General features: G+C 39.6%; 1 protein-coding gene across 1 annotated transcript in view; it reads right to left on the bottom strand.

Annotated features, from left to right (window-relative positions):
- BRDT (bromodomain testis associated) overlaps positions 1–16,447 on the bottom strand; it is a 38,342-nt gene extending 21,895 nt beyond the window's left edge. The window contains exons 1-3 of the mRNA XM_072997936.2: positions 15,934–16,447; positions 6,652–6,895; positions 1,073–1,210 (exon numbers count right to left, since the gene is read on the bottom strand). Of these exons, the coding sequence (XP_072854037.2) occupies positions 1,073–1,210; positions 6,652–6,895; positions 15,934–15,962 (411 nt within the window). The 5' untranslated portion in view covers positions 15,963–16,447. The remainder of the gene's footprint in view (positions 1–1,072; positions 1,211–6,651; positions 6,896–15,933) is intronic.
- Between the last annotated feature and the right edge of the window lie 861 nt (positions 16,448–17,308).

Genomic DNA, 17,308 nt, shown 5'->3' with positions numbered 1-17,308 from the left:
ATTTTAAAAACAAATCTTTCCCACCCCCACCTATTAGGGGTTTCTTTTAAGTTCCAAAGCAGGCTAGGGGAACAAAATTACCAGTAGAGGTCTAGGGGGAGCATGTTGTTGTTTAGAAGCCGATCATAAGATTTGTTGCAAAAAAAAAGAGGGCAAGTTTGTCCTCCGTGTTTTAGAGTTAGGGCACTTTCAGATACAAGGGCCATCACAAGATGGTGTAATTATTCTGCCTTTCCTTCTTTAATGTAACTTTATGTTGTCAGAGAACAAGGGACTAAAAGGGCAATGGGAAAATACAGCATGGGTGCCAATGGATGGCATCTGAGCATACCTACCACCATAGAAATCTTTATTTGAGGCAGGATAATTTCAGGAAGATAAAAAAGAATAAGCCTCACCTGGAAGGGCCACTGTTGTCCAGCACTGCCAAGTTAGAAAGATAAGAGTAGTCCCCTCCCCTTGGCTTGCCAAGGGGAAGAGATATAGTCTTTCATTTGGATAATTCTCAGGATATACCTCGAAAAAATCAAGCCAAAATCATATTCCTTAGGGGAACATGGGGGGGGGGGGAGACTTCCCAGCTAAAATCTGGGGAAGTCTTTATAAACAGAGGTCTTGGGCTGTAAAGGTTCACTAAGACACTTTAGAGCACCCCTAAATCCATGACAGGATACTCTCACTCACCCGTATGCAATTCACTCCTACCTACATGAGACCAGGCATTGAAATGATCTGTTTCATTTTTTTTCCTATTAAAAATGCTCAGATTGTCTTGGTGAATGGTTATACAGGTGCAGTGATACCGTCTGTTACAACTGGAAAATGAAATAATTTAATAATGAATGAGGTGGTGCGGAACAATAACCAGAAAGCAGAATTATCAGGAGAGCTCTTCATGTCTATTTAGCTGAATTCAAGGATTTCAGCAAGAAGAAATACATTCAGACCAGTACCCACTCTTTCTGTTCTGTCGTGATGACTAATGCTTTAATGATGTTAAAGAGCCCCAAGTAACTTAAACAAATAATTGTAAATATGTTTAAATGATTGTAAATTTGACTATCATACGTACCTTATTATACAAATAGCAATTCGCAAACATTGTTTGAAAATTTTCGATACATTCAGCTGCACATGTGTAATAGTTGTGTTCCAGGCGTTTCTGAATTGTGGTCAAGTCCATGGGCTTTTTAATAATATTATAATAATCCTGTTTTTTTTAAAGAAAGAAAGATAGGAAAGAGAGAGAACCAACAATGAGAGTACTGTGAACTCAAAGAGCATAATTTGCAAGCCTAGGTCTTCGATACCTCATATTTTATTTTAGGAAGAGAGGGAAGATTTTTTCATATTAAAAATGGCATTGCATTGAATGAAATCTTCAACATAAAGAATAAACTAACCAAGGTGTTACTGATCTCTACTTCATTTACGATACTGGCAGCTTTGTGCAGGAGAAAGTAGAGGAAGAAGTGCAGCATAGTGGCCAAAAAATAAGGGATTGTCTGAAATTTAGGATCCAACAAGCTCTCAGATAAGCCAATGGAGTAATGCCTAGAATGCCAATTTAGGACTAAGGAGACTTCCGTTCAATCCCCATTCAACCAAGAAGTTCTCTGAGTGTCTCTGAGTGAGTCATGTGCTCCCAGAATATGCCAGCCAACATGGGCAATGGAGAAAATAAACATATTTCCTCTCTGGCTGTGGTTAACCACTATTTTACCATGTTCATATTAATAACGAGCTATCATTAATCTAAAATGGAAGCAAAATCTGCGCAGAAGAGGGGAAAGGAACATGAGAGCTCCAGGAAAGTCTTACATTACTTTCCATCATAATAAACCATCCAGTACGATAGCATTTTAATGCAATAAAAGATTATTTTTAAATAGCATTTGATTTTTTTGGCACACATTTTACATATCATACTGCAATTATCGTATGTTCTTGTAAATCACAATTCACAATGCATTTGTAGAAGAGCAAGTGCAGGAGCTAGATCAACTCACTTGCGGTTGGGTATAATCACCCTCTGAAGATAAGCTCTTCTCTATGTGTTTTTCTAGAAGCAGATGTTTATCTAAGCTATTCGTACAGAATGTGGGCTGGAAATGGAAAGGTGCATGGAGGGAACAACTTCCTCTCGGGGTTGTGTGACTTTTGCGTAGCTGTCATATAAACATACATGCACGAAAGTTGGCCATAATTGACAAGCCAAGATTGATAGTACAATATTATTACATGAGAGTGAAATACATTTTAAGTGTCTGCCTCAGAAATGTGAAGAGGCAGAACTGGCCCAAGGGTGGCTCCCATTTTTAAAAGTACACTGAGTGAATGACCTCTAATATTAACCTCAAGTGACAGTTTCTCTTGAAATTCAACACCAGAAATGCAAGGCGACAGTCACTTTGAAAGCACTTTTAGACAAACTGACCATTTGAGTTTGTCAAGAAAAATAGAAATATGTCTGAGGGGCTTAGCCTTCACAGAAGAGAGCAAAGCCCTAGAATGCTTTTTGAGGAGAAAGCCCTGCAGACTAAGCATGCATATTATAGCTCAGGAAGAGTCAGGAGAAGATGGCCTGAATTAGTGCTAATGCCAATTACTAACAGACAGCAGTCTTTCACTATGTTGGAAGCTCTTTCAACCACAACTTAATTAATTGTGAGGGACACATTTTTAATATTTTATCAGTTTTAACAATTTAAATTGGTACTACTAGAAGTTAAAGATAACAGTATTATTAATAACTGTGTTGGGTGAATACAGGTGCCTGACGAACTCCTGTTGGTTCTTTTCATCTTAAAGGATCTTCTACAACTTGGGTTGTCACTCAGTGGACTATTACATGTTTGCATACATGCACACATAGCATTTTCTCTATAAACATACAAAACTTTACCCAATTCTAGGCACACCTACTCAGAAGTCAGCACCTGTGCAAAGACTGGTGAGCGAAGTACAGCTTTAAAAACCAGATATCCATTGATCTACTGTAATTTATAATAGTGGAGAGTTCTGACTAAACGCAATCCACCTGGAGCAGGAACTGGCAAACCACTCCAGTATCTTTGCCAAAAACACTCCATGGACAGAAACAAAAGGCTAAAAGACATGATGCTGGAAGATGATCCCCTCAGTTCGGAAGGCATGCAACATGCTACTGAGGAAGAGTGGAGGACAAGGACAAGTAGCTCCAGAGCTAATGAAGTGGCTGGGTTAAAGTCGAAGGGATGCTCAGCTGCGGACATGCATGGAAGTGAAAGGAAAGTCCAATGCTGCGAAGAAAAATACTACATAGGAACCTAGAATGTAACATCTATGAACCCTGAGAAGCTGGATGTGGTCAAACAGGAGATGGCAAGAATAAACATTGATATCCTGGGTGTCAGTAAACTAAAATGGACAGGAATGGGTGAATTCAATTCAGATGATTATCATATCTATTATTATGGGCAAGAATCCTGTAGAAGGAATGGAGTAGCCCTCATAGTCAACAAAAGAGTGGGAAAAGTTGTAATGGGATATAATCTCAAAAATGATTGAATGATTTCAATAAGAATCCAAGGCAGACCTTTCAACATCACAGTAATCCAGGTTTATGCACCAACCACCAATGCTGAGGAGACTGAAACTGACAAATTTTATGAAGACTTACAACACCTTCTAGAACTGACACCAAAGAAAGATGTTCTTCTCATTCTAGGGGATTGGAATGCTAAAGTAGATAAAAGGAACAACAGGTAAATTTGGCCTTAGAGTTCAAAACAAAGCAGGGAATAGGCTAATAGAGTTTTGTCAAGAGAACAAGCTGGTCATCACACTCTTTTCCAACAACAAAAGAGGCGACTCTACACATGGACATCACCAGATGGGTAATACCGAAATCAGATTAATTAGATTCTCTGCAGCCAAAGATGCTCTATACAGTCAGCAAAAACAAGATCTGGAGCCGACTGTGGCTCTGATCATCAGCTTCTTATAGCAAAATTCAAGCTTAAACTGAAGAAAGTAGGAAAACCACTGGGCTACTGAAGTATAATCTAAGCCAAATCATTTAGGAATACACAGTGGAAGTGAAGAACAGATTTAAGGAACTCGATTTGGTGGATAGAGTGCCTGAAGAACTATGTGTGGAGGCTCGTAGCATTGTACAGGAGGCAGGAACAAAAACCATCCCAAAGAAAAGGAAATGCAAGAAAGCAAAGTGGCTGTCCAATGAGGCCTTACTAATAGGAGAGAAGAGAAACAAACTGCAAGGGAGATAGGGAAAGTTACAGAAAATGGAATGCAGACCTCCAAAGAATAGCAAGGAGAGACAAGAGGGCCTTCTTAAATGAACAGTGCAAAGAAATAGAGAAAAATAATAGAAAGGGAAAAACCAGAGATCTGTTCAAAAAAATTGGAAATATTAAAGGAACATTTTGCGCAAAGATCGACATGATAAAAGACAAAAATGTTAGGGACATAACAGAAGCAGAAGACATCAAGGTAGCAAGAATACACAGAGGAATTATGCCAGAAATATCTGGATGTCCCGGACAACCCAGATAGTGAGGTTGCTGACCTTGAGCCAGACATCCTGGAGAGTGAAGTCAAGTGGGCCTTACAACAAGGCCAGTGGAAGTGATGGCATTTCAGTTGAACTATTTAAAATCTTAAAAGATGAGGCTGTTAAGGTGCTAAACTCAATATGCCAGCAAGTTTGGAAAACTCAGCAGTTGACAGAGGATTGCAAAAGATCAGTCTACATCCCAATCCCAAAGAAGGGCAGTGCCAAAGAATGCTCCAACTACCGCATAATTGCACTCATTTCATACGCTAGCAAGGTTATGCTCAAAATCCTACAAGGTGGGCTTCAGCAGTATGTGGACCGAGAATTCCCAAAATTACAAGCTGGATTTTGAAGGGGCAGAGGAACTAGAAAACAAATTGCTAACATGCGCTGGATTATGGAGAAAGCCAGAGACTTCCAGAAAAATATCTACTTCTGGTTCATTGACTACGCAAAAGACGTTGACTGTGTGGACCACAGAAAACTATGACAAATCCCTAAAGAAATGGGAGTGCCTGACCACCTTATCTATCTCCTAAGAAATCTATCAGTGGGACAGGAAGCAACAGTCAGAACTGGATATGGAACAACTGATTGGTTCAAAATTGGGAAAGGAGTACAACAAGACTGTATATTGTATCCCTGCTTATTTAACTTATATGCAGAATACATCATGCGAAAGGCAGGAATGGATGAATCCCAAACCGGAATTAAGATTGCTGGAAGAAGTATCAACAACCTCAGTTATGCAGATGATACCACTCTGATGGCAGAAAGTGAGGAGGAATTAAAGAACCTCATAATGAGGGTGAAAGAGGGGAGCGTAAAAAAAAGAATGGTCTGAAGCTCAACATCAAAAAACTAAGATGACCACTGGTCCCATCACCTCCTGGCAAATAGAAGGGGAAGATATGTAGGCAGTGACAGATTTTACTTTCTTGGGCTCCATGATCACTGCAGATGGTGACAGGAGCCATGAAATTAAAAGACCCCTGCTTCTTGGGAGGAAAGCGATGACAAACCTAGACAGCATCTTAAAAAGCAGAGACATCACCTTGCGGACAAAGGTCCGCATAGTCAAAGCTATGGTTTTTCCAGTAGCGATGTACGGACATGAGAGCTGGACCATAAAGAAGGCTGACTGCCGAAGAAGTGATGCTTTTGAATTGTGGTATTGGAGGAGACTCTTGAGAGTCCCCTGGAGTGCAAAGAGAACAAACTTATCCATCCTGAAGGAAATCAACCCTGAGTGCTCATTGGAAGGACAGATCCAGAAGCTGAAGCTCCAATACTTTGGCCATCTCATGAGAAGAGAAGAATCCTTGGAAAAGACCCTGATGTTGGGAAAGTGTGAAGCCAAGAGGAGAAGGGGACGACAGAGGACGAGATGGTTGGACAGTGTTACTGAAGCTACCAACATGAATTTGACCAAACTCCGGGAGGCAGTGGAAGACGGGAGGGCCTGGCATGCTCTGGTCCATGGGATCACGAAGAGTTGGACACGACTTAACAACTAAACAAGAACTGTAATTTCCAAGTTCTCCAGTATAAACACCCCACTATTTACCTTTAAAAACATTTAAGGAGCACAATATTTAAAAATTAAATGTCTTTAGAGCACTATCTGAAAATAAATTGGAAATAATACTTTGTTTCCCACCTCTGCAGTAAGGAAAGTTCCTCTCCAACCTTGGTTAATAACGCTGATCTTTCCTGTATACCAGCTGACTCTGCAGCAACATGGTGAATAGGTTGTGCACATCTGATTTAAAAGGAATACTTCATAAATAAGGAACAAATTATAGGGTATGAAAAATTCCTATTGATGAGGCCAATATACTTGAATTACCAGAGTTGACTGTACTCTAATGGAATGCCCCAAGGTTGTTTTGGCTGCATGCTTGTTTGATTTATATCTGTATGATTTGACAGTTTTTGTACTCAAGTACTATTGTCTTTACCAACTGCGGGTCTGAAGAAAATAATAGTACAGTGTTTCCTTCTCAAAGATGAATTTCAAATTCTAATACATTTTTGCTTTTCTACTTCTTTTGTTAAAGATTTATGTACAAGGAAAACAAGTTAGCTCTTACTGGAAGCTTTAAACCTGCAGCATCTACAGGCTGATGAAATGGCCAGGAAAAGTTATGCCTCCACATGGCTTTCATGACCACCTTTTGCAAATACTGAAGCTGATTTGTTAAGCAGCCAGTTCCTTGGGTATTTATGTACTTCGGAGGGGGCGGATTGACGATTGTCATATGCTGTTGACTTGGGGCAGTCATCTTTCCCCCTAGTACATTTCCAATGCTTTGGAGGTCAATGTCTTCAGAGGATCTGTAAAGAAAAAAAAATTGCAAAAGGCCTTTTGATTCATGGTTTATCCTGTACTCCAGAGAAGGAATAGCTTGAAGAAGGTAGAAAGCAGTAGAAAAAGATACAATTTACCATGCTACACAGCATAACATTCTTTTAAAAATCTATGGCTGTCCCTAGCCAAACAATAATTTAAAAGTGACCAAAATCCTATTGTGTACTTGTGCCTGTGGCAGTGAAACTATGTAATTCACAGTAGCTTATTGCTGGCAGCTAAAAAGTCCCTGCTTGGATTTTTGGGCATGTGCCAATCTGATGGGTTAGCTTACACTGAAAAACCCAAGCAGGAAATTGTTAATTACCATCACGAAGCTGCGGTAAATTATGATACTTGCCTTCCATAGGTGTAACTATGTATTAGGATTTTTTTGCCAGTGAAATCAACTGTTTTCCAAATGTAAAAGGCAAAATTAGAATAAAGGTACATATCAGGAGAAGCAACCCCTCTAACAGGCAAGCAATATATAAGCATTTCACACACACACAAAAACACACACACACCTTTAGCAGATTTCATTTCAAGTAGCAGATTTCACACTATTCTTCCAGATCTCTTAACTGTCTTTCCAACTGTCATAGAATCTTTTATTCCAGGCTGGTTTAATAAGCCCAGTTGAGGCAAGAACTTCACGAATTTACTCTTCTCAGAGACATTTATTCCTCACAAGAAATACTGTTTCTTATATTTCTCTTTAAACGGAGAATGGGGCTTATGAAGGGTTCCAAAAAGATCCGGCCAAACTGGGCAAAAGAGCCATTGAAATGGAACACACAGTTCAAAGTAAGCAAGTATACAGTGAGGCAAATTGGGAAAACACACACACACACGCCAACTCTTACTTTCACATGATGTAGTCTAGGTTAGTGGTATGTGTTCAGAAAAAAAGATCTTTGGATTTTGATGGATAGTCCACTAGGTAGCAGCTGTGGAAAAAATCAAGTTCTATATTGGGATCATTAGGAAAGGAGATCAAACTACTCGTATAATAATCCCTTTATATGAATCTGTGATTTAATCACACATGGAACATAGTATACAGTTCTGGTAACTTGCCTTGAAAGATATTATGAAGACAACGGAGGTACAGGAAAGGGCAACCAAAATGATCAAAAGTTGGGAATAATCTCCCTGTTAAGTACCTTTTAGCTTAGGGAAATTGTGAGCAAGGTAGGATGGGACGTACTGTATAAAATTACAAACATAGAGCAAGTTTATAATTTTCATGGAGAAGTCTCTTTTTCTTGTAACACTACAACCTGAGGTGAACATCCCATGAAGCTGAACGGTAAAAGAGTCAAGACAAACAAAATGAACTACAGTGGTGCCTTGCAAGACGAATGCCTTGTGGGATGAAAAACTTGCAAGACGAATGGTTTTGGCCATGAGGTTGATGACTTGCAAGATGAATTTTCCTATGGCTGTGCTTCGCAAGACAAATGTTTTCCATTTTTTGTTCCAGCCTCATGTTTTTTACTGAAATTTTTGAAATCATCTGCACAATATGTATGGCTTTAAAGAGCACTTAACAAACCCTTTGTAAACCAAATGTGACTTTGTTCTGACTTTTTTTTGCCCATAGGAACACATTCATTAGATTTCAATGCATTCCTATGAGAAAACGCGTTTCACAAGACAAATTTTTTGCAAAACGACATTAACCGCGGAATGGATTAAATTCGTCTTGCGAGGCACCACTGTACCAGTATACACCATGCAGAATTAAACAATGCTGTTACAAAAGGTAGTGATGGCTGCGAACTGGAATATCTTTAGCAGAGAATGAGACCAAAAGAAGATAAAATTACTGTGAAGGAGGTGTGAGTGAAAGTGAGCCGTCCTTAATAATAGAAGCTGTGATAGAGGAGAAGGAGAGCCATGATGTGAATGCATCTGAGGAAAAAGAGATTGTGCTAGAAGAGAAAAGAGGGAAGGTTGAAATTTGTCTGGTGGAGGAGGGTGGAAAGGAAAAAGGGGAGGAGCAAGAGCTGTCAGTCTGGGAGGAAGGTATAAATGTACAAGGAGAATGATGGTTGGCAGATCTGGGAAAGGAGATAAAGAAAGAAAGAGGAAGAGAGAAAGAGAGAGGCTGAATATTAAAAAGCGCATGACTTGTTGAGAGATTTCCCAAATCTGAGAGTGGGTGGACTGCTACCGGACCCTGAAACTAAAGTTGAGGGAGAGTCAATGATAGAAACCCAAGAGTGGACTGTCATTGTGTTTCTGCACGGGCAAGGGAGAGGAAGGAAAGTGATTAGACCAGACTCCAGATACAATACACCCCTGAAGGAGGGAGACTGGGTGAGGCACCCATGCTGTGGAACAATTTGTGCGGTGAGGAGCCGGGTCCCTTTGGAAGCCCACTGATCAGGAATGGTTTGGCAGAGCACCCCAATAAATACATTGGACTTTGGATGCGTGTTTACGTCCCCTAGTTACGCCTTGTTGCCAGAGTTATTTTGTTTTGACCCGATTGGAACTACAGTTGAAAGATGTGAAAAAAATAAAGACAAGAATATGAGTTCAGTTAATATGTCTCCGACTTTATTTCCCGCCAAAAATGAAGCACGCTGCACAGAGTTTCAAATGAACCTGATCACAATTGCCAATGCCTATTAATGAACTGGCTATATATATTGCCTCCGGTATTGCATACAGGATATCCCTACATACCAGCTACATGAAACTTTTGCTTTCTTTATTGTGTTCCATTCCTGGGACCAGTTCCTGAGCTGCAGAATTGTGTGTACTGTAACTGATATATTATAATCACTTAGGAACCCAAACAGTCAGTGTTCATTCCTTCTGCTTGGGCATCCTTCGTACTGGTGTTGTATGAGCATCCATCATGCTTTGTAATTTAACTCAGTGTTTGACTGGCTTTTGTCATCAATACTCACGACTATTGGCTGGAGCAATTCTCTGTTCTGGTTTGAAGTCCACTTTTCCTGGCCCAGATTCCCCTTCTCCTTTCTTGTATTGTTAGCCAGAGAAAAAGTTCATACCTAGAGTCAAGTTAAACGAGACCGTCAGCTTGCATTTAGAAACTGGTACAGTATCATGTTTTCCCTTCAGTGATGGAATTCCCTTAGCATTGCATGACTTAGAAATCAGACTTGTAAATTAAGTCTGTGTTTATTTCTCAGTGATGATCACAAAACAAAGCTTGTTAATTTGCAAGATACAAATGTGGGAGAAACACACTTTAGGATAAAAAAAGAGTATATTTTACCACTAAGGCAGTTCTGTTTCTAAGTGAAAGCTGAGCATCTCATCTAGTTTAGAAAATGTTCTGCTAACCATGGTTAAAGTGCTTTTTGAGTCTGTCTTCTGGGTTCCACATAAGCTGAAGCATAGTTTGTCTTGTGAGACCAGTCTCACTTTCTCACTTTGTCCCTGACCCATACCTACATGCACAGAAACAGGCACCGTTGTGAGCTGTCAAGTCTGACTCCAAGGGAACTGGAGGTATTGAGCAAGCAGTTAACCAACAATCCTGAATGAGCACAAAGCCTATGAATTCTGTTGGGCACTCTCAGCAGAAGCATGAGAGACAAAGCTGTCCGTCTCAATGTTTTTGAGAAGAAATATGGGTGATTCCAGAATCCGAACAACAGCGTAGCCTCTGTTCAGTCTCTTCATAATCACTATGAAAAATAGATGGCTCAGACTCATTTATTTGAATTTCCATCCATTTATTTTGCAACTTCTGCTTAACCTAAATCTCAAAAATACCTAAAGCAACTTGAGAATTGTTATGTGCCATCAAGTCACCTCCGACCTGTGGTAAACTAGAGATGGAGGCATTCGTGTTCGTATACGAATAGCCTACCCCCTCAGGTGGGGCCAGACCGTCCAACTCACTGTTCTGCTGCTGCCACAGGCTCTGTGCTCCCTTCCTATCACTCCAGATCTCATGGTGGATTAGCCACTCCTGGCAGGAGGCGGGATGACGAGCCTCTCTGCCAGGTTGAAGAGTGGCTAATGCACCATGAGCTCTGGAGTGATAGGAAGGGAGCACAGAGCCTGTGGCGGCAGCAGAACAGTGAGTTGGACGGTCTGGCCCCAGGGGGCCGGATCCTCATTATCTCCACCTGTGCAGGGGTATTCATATATGAATAATCCCATCTCTAATGGTGACCCTATGAATGAGCAATCTCCAAAATGTCCTGTCCTCTACCCTGTGGCTTTCTTTAGAGAGTCAGTCGATCTTATATTTGGCCTTCCTCTTTTCCTGCTGCCTTCAGTCTCAGTCTTCTGATTTCTTGGCTGCAGTCTCCATCTGGACTGATGATTCAACTAAGGTATACAAAATCTCTACTTCAATTTCTTCATTGTCAGTGTTAAACTTGAGTAGTTCTTTTGTAGTCATGGTTTTCATCTTCTTAGCATTCAACTGTAGTCCTGCTTTGGCACTTTTCACCCCCACTAAAAGTAGTTTCAAATCATTGCTGCTTTGTGCCAGTAAGATGGTGCTCATCTGCATATCTTAAATTATTGATGTTTCTTATATCAGCTTTATGCCTCTTTTGTCTGAATCTAGTCTGGCTTTCTCTATGATATTCTGTGTACAGATTGAACACTTAAAGGGATAAAATGCATCTTTGCCTATAGGAATCCATTCTGTCTCTCCATATTCTCTCCTAATGGTAGCTTCTTGTCCACAATACAAGTTATGCATCAGGACAATCAAATGCTGAGGCACAGCCATTGTTGAGACACAACCATTTCTGTCAGAACAACCCATAGTTTCTCATGAACTACACAATCAAGGGCTTTGCCTATAAAGCATACATGGATCTTCTTCTGAAATCTTTGACACTCTCCAGTAGCCACTGGATATTTGCAATATGATTTCAAGTGCCTCTTCTTTTCCAGAATCCAGCTTGAACATCAGGCATTTCTTGCTCTATATAAGGTGAAAGTGTTTGTTGCAACACATAGAGCATCCCTTTGCTTGCATGAGAAATTAAAGCAATGGTCCAACAGTTACTGCACTCCCTGGCATCTCCTTTTTTAGGGATTAGAATGTATACTGTATGGAGTTCTCCAATATCTGAGCTTTTGTTTTGTATTCCATATTTGCTGGCACATTCTTAGGAACAAAATGGATTTGGGACCAAAGCCAAAAATCCAAGGGTAATTTTCACTATTCACAGAATTCTTTCAAGTTTCGCTAAACAACTAGGAACTAAAATCCTTTGGATAACCCTCTTGTCCTTCCTCCTCAGAGCCATTCCCGTTCCTTCCAGAATCTATTAATTTCTGTCTTCATGGCTTACAATTGCACCAGCAGTTCCACTGGTTATATAGCTTTCTAACCCACCCCATCATACTGCTAATTTTACCCCTCATTTAGCACAAGATCTTCAGCTCTGTATTTTCTAAATACTGTATTCTATTAGAGCCACTATTCCATGTGCTAGGGATAGTTATACAAATGAAGACATCTTCCTCAGATTTAGTGAGTCTGCATGCAAGTGTTTTAAAGCATAAAGGTATGAAAAGGTATTTTGGATGTGAAAAGAAAATGAAAGTGCTTTTGGATTTAAGAGCATGGGTGATCAACAGTTATTCTCAATGTTGCTCTGCATTGAAAATTATAAAATTGTTTCTTCCTAGGCCTCTTCATAGGGCTTTTGCAAATTTAGAAGAGCCATTCTCAATTGTGACTTATATGACCCCTGAGGGGCCCTGGCACATTTGAAGGGGGCCACACACTGCAAACAAATCTTCACATACCACCTTATAATGTTTGTTTTTCAACTTATACAATCCTGATTTCGCCTATATTTTTTCATATTGTGTTCAGATACACATTTGCCACAGACCAGTAGATAGTTAAAGCAGATCTTCACAGCACATAATCAATATTTTGGAATCTGCATCTTCTCTTTAAGCTTTGTATTGTCTTTAACAAATGCCTAAAGCATTGGGGAAAAAACTTGATTTTCATTGTTTTATTGGATATAAAGACTACAGGACATTCCAGTTGAAAGCAGCTTTGGCTCTTCACAAAACTGAGTTTTTTGTCAGTAAATTAACACTATCACTCATTTGGATATGGATTTAAAGCCTACCCTGAGCCAATCACTTAGTAGGTACAGTAAGGAAACAAAGTAGCATGAGGAAAAATTGAGCTGGTAATTAAATGAGGATTAAGAGGTTCTAAGGAACTTAACAGAATTTAATTCAAAGCAACTGTTAATTAAGGTACTAAAGCACTGGAGGAAATATAGGCTAAAACAGTCTTTAACAGCAATTGCAATAAGGAGGTATGACACACTTAATACTGTACACAAAGAAGGTCCTGAGACCTTCATATCATTTGATTAAAAGGGAACAATGTTTGTTACTCCAGGTACTGCAGAATACTTGCTAGATGTCCATCATCTCTAGAAATGTCCAGATACAGTAATCTGCTTGTATTCAGTCAAAAAGTAAAGACCATTTGAACAACCGTTAAGTCTCTTGCTAAGAAAATACATCTTTATGTCAGCACATAATTTCTTTTTCCCTAAACCTCCAAGCTAGCCCAACTATCAAACTCAGCACAGGCTTCAAAAGTTTTGCTCTGCTTTTAAAAGGTTATGACATAGAATTATGGTGTTTCTGTAGTTCAGAAGAACATAAAGCTGCTACATTCTGTAGTTCAGTGGTCTAATTCTTGGAAATCTGTACGTGTAGCAGAAATAATGAGCCTATTTTGATATTCAGTAATCAAATTATACCCCCTTCACAGATTGCTGCCTTGTCGTGGCAAAGGGGCTTGAGTAATTCAGAGAAGCTATGGGCTATGCCGTGCAGGGACACCCAAGATGGACAGGACATAGTGGAGAGTTCCGACTAAATGCAATCCACCTGGAGTAGGAAATGGCAATGCCACTCCAGTATCTTTGCCAAGAACGCCCCATGATCAGAAACAAAAGGCTCAAAGATATGACGCTGGAAGATGGGCCCCTCAGGTCAGAAGGCGTCCAACATGCTACTGAGGAAGAGCGGAGGACAAGTACAAGTAGCTCCAGAGCTGATGAAGTGGTTGGGCCAAAGCCGAAAGGACACTCAGCTGTGGATGTGCTTGGAAGTGAAAGGAAAGTTGAATGCTGCGAAGAAAAATACTACGTAGGAACCTGGAATGTAAGATCTATGAACCTTGGGAAGCTGGATGTGGTCAAACAGGAGATGGCAAGAATAAACATTGACATCCTGGGTGTCACTGAACTAAAATGGACAGGAATGGGCAAATTCAATGCAGATGATTACTATATCTACTATCGTGGGCAAGAATCCCGTAGAAGAAATGGAGCAGCCCACAAAAGAGTGGGAAAAGCTGTATTGGGATACAATCTCAAAAATGATAGAATAATTTCAATACGAATCCAAAGCAGACCTTTCAACATCACAGTAATCCAAGTTTATGCACCAACCACCGATGCTGAAGAGGTTGAAATTGATCAATTCTATGAAGACTTCCAACACCTTCTAGAACTGACACCAAAGAAAAATGTTCTTCTCATTATCGGGGACTGGAATGCTAAAGTAGGGAATCAAGAGATAAAAGGAACAACAGGTAAGTTGGCCTTGGAGTTCTCAACCCTGAGTGCTCACTGGAAGCACAGATCCTGAAGCTGAGGCTCCAATACTTTGGCCATCTCATGAGAAGAGAAGACTCCCTGGAAAAGCCCCTGATGTTGGGAAAGTGTGAGGGCAAGAGGAGAAGGGGACGGCAGAGGTTGAGATGGTTGGACAGTGTCATCGAAGCAAATTCATCAAATATGAATTTGACCCAACTCTGGGAGGCAGTGGAAGACAGGAGGGCCTGGCCTGCTCTTGTCCATGGGGTCACAAAGAGTCGGACATGACTAAACAACAACAATTGAATTATAGAACATGATGGAAGTATCTCAAAAGTAGACAGAGGCAGTTCGCTTGAGCACTTGTAATACAGCCTAGAGTTATCTCATGCAAGCTGAACAGCTTCATAGACTGAAGTCACCAGAGTGTCTTTCTCCAGTTCAGAGCCCAAAGGCATAAAACAGAGTGAATGGATAACCTGGAAATCAATTTACCCATCTTACCTACTCATAAATAAATTCCATTGACTTCAGTGCTGCTCATTCTTGTATAAACAATCCTATCCCTCCTTTTATTTTTTTTCTACAGAAACAATTGATTACTCTTACTATTTGTGATATTACTCAAATTATTCTTTGTTCGGGAAATGGTTGTTTTTACTAACAACAGTTGTCACAGATTTTCTAAAACAAGACACAACACGATTTCTATGTCACTAAGCAAGTAGGCACCATGAACACCCTAGTCTGGTACATCATAGCAGCCTCCTCAACTCATGAAAAGGGAGAAAAAGTTAACTTTGTGCGATAATCTAAACTTTAACCAAACAGCTTTTTGCAACTGTTGAAGTACAAACCATTTGCTCCCTTCTTCTAAAGCAAGTGATAGAGAAAGAGAAAATTGTGAAATGGAGCTGAGTATTCCTGCAACAGTAATTTATCTGTACAGGACAGGCAAAATTCGGCAGCAGAACACACCAGAAATTTCACCCCATTTTTGTGAGCTTTAATCATATGAGCAATGTATAATTTCACAATTGCAACACCTGCCCACACTTACTTCCCCGCTATTTCAAAGTAGTCCCTCCCTCTTTCAAAATAATAAAATGATTATGTCTCCGCTCATTTCTAGTTAGATATAGGTTGAGTCCAAGTCTTCACTTCCTATTATACCAGTAGTAGATATTGCTGAATATCTTGAGGGTTTTGGAAAAGGTAGAGTAGAAAAGCTTTCCTTCTTTGGATGCTGAACTTCGAGATGGAGGTTAGAGAACAATAACATCAAGCAGATGCCAAATATATTCCACTTTTCCCTAGATATGTAATAGTTTCTTCCATCTATCTAATAGATTTATTTAAAAAAACACACACAAATTGCAATAAAACTGGACACACACTTCGTTTCAGAAAGTGATTGAGCAAAATACCTTTTCAGGAAATGCACAGATGAAGACATGGAGATAACAGCTTTCTTCCACAAAGTGGCAAGCACAGATTCTTAGAATCCCAAAGAATTCACTACCGTAAGAATAGTGAACATGTGGGAGTTGTAAAGCTCTGATGAACAACTGGTTGGGAATTAACAAGCTGTTGGGTCATATCTATGCTATTAACAGGTTGTGCAGTTGTCATTTATGCACATACTTACAACGTTGAGATTAATTCAACTAGATTGAATTATTCTCAAGTAAGTGGGCATGTCTGTCAGAGACATGTGAGAGTTACTCCTACTCAGAGACAAGAACGAGTGTGTTTCATGGGACAGAAAATATGATTTATTAAGGCGGCTTCCTAACACGACCAGATTAACAGTCAGGCACCAAAGAAATACAGTTCCTATAGATCTCTAGTGTGGGGTGAATCCTCAAATGAGATTTGTCGTCACAAAGTCAAGGTGAGCAGGGGGAAAACACTCAGGAAACATAATGTTAAATTACAAAGATCTCCTGAAATGTTGATAACCTAGGTAGTTAGTTTACTCGGCACAAATTTTCAAAGTATATTAGGCTTGGGTTTAAGGCATCATAAGTGCTACGCCTTACAAATGCTGAGGTACAATAACCAGAAAAATTAGAAAATGAAAGTTTCACTTTTTTGGTTACACTTCAAAGCTGAGGGAACTATCTTTGTGGAACTTATGCATATAACAAAGTCACAGTAGCATAATCAGCAATTTATGCATATAATTTATGCATATAATTTATGCTTATATGCAATTTATGCATATAAGCAAAGTCACAGTAGCATAATCAGCAATAAAGTTTTAGAAGAGGTAGCTGTGTTAGGCTGCTAGCATAACAGGCAAAAACAAATATTATACATATAAAGAAGACAAAAACATTGTAGCACCTTAAAGATTAACTGTTACATTTTAATGTGAGCTTTCATGGACAAGTCTACTTCCTCAGACAAGAATGGGGGTGACAAACCTAAAAACTACTGTAGTTGAAAACATTTGTTTAATTATTGTGCTGTATTGCATAACACGGATAGTCCCCTAGCCAAGAGACTCATAGCTTCCATTTATTTTATGATGAAGTTTCTACACATAAATCAAGCTTCCTCAACTGAAAAATAAATCTCTGTAATGTTTTCCATCATAAAAAGCATACACCAGTTCTTACTGCATGTTGCATAATATCAACCATTTCAAGCAATAAATCCATCTTACCTTATCTTTCCCAAGGTCTCTGTAAAGGCCCTTTAAATACATAAAGCAAAATATTGTAACCGTGCCTCTGAAATAGTGTTAGATTTTTGCCTGAAAGTCCAGGTGATTGTAATAATTAGCATCAGTACAGC

This window comes from Pogona vitticeps, chromosome 4, assembly GCF_051106095.1.
Source record: "Pogona vitticeps strain Pit_001003342236 chromosome 4, PviZW2.1, whole genome shotgun sequence".
In the NCBI taxonomy this organism is placed as follows: Eukaryota; Metazoa; Chordata; class Lepidosauria; order Squamata; family Agamidae; genus Pogona; species Pogona vitticeps.
The sequence above is the reverse complement of the archived record's forward strand: the minus strand, read 5'-3'. Positions and strand labels throughout refer to the sequence as shown.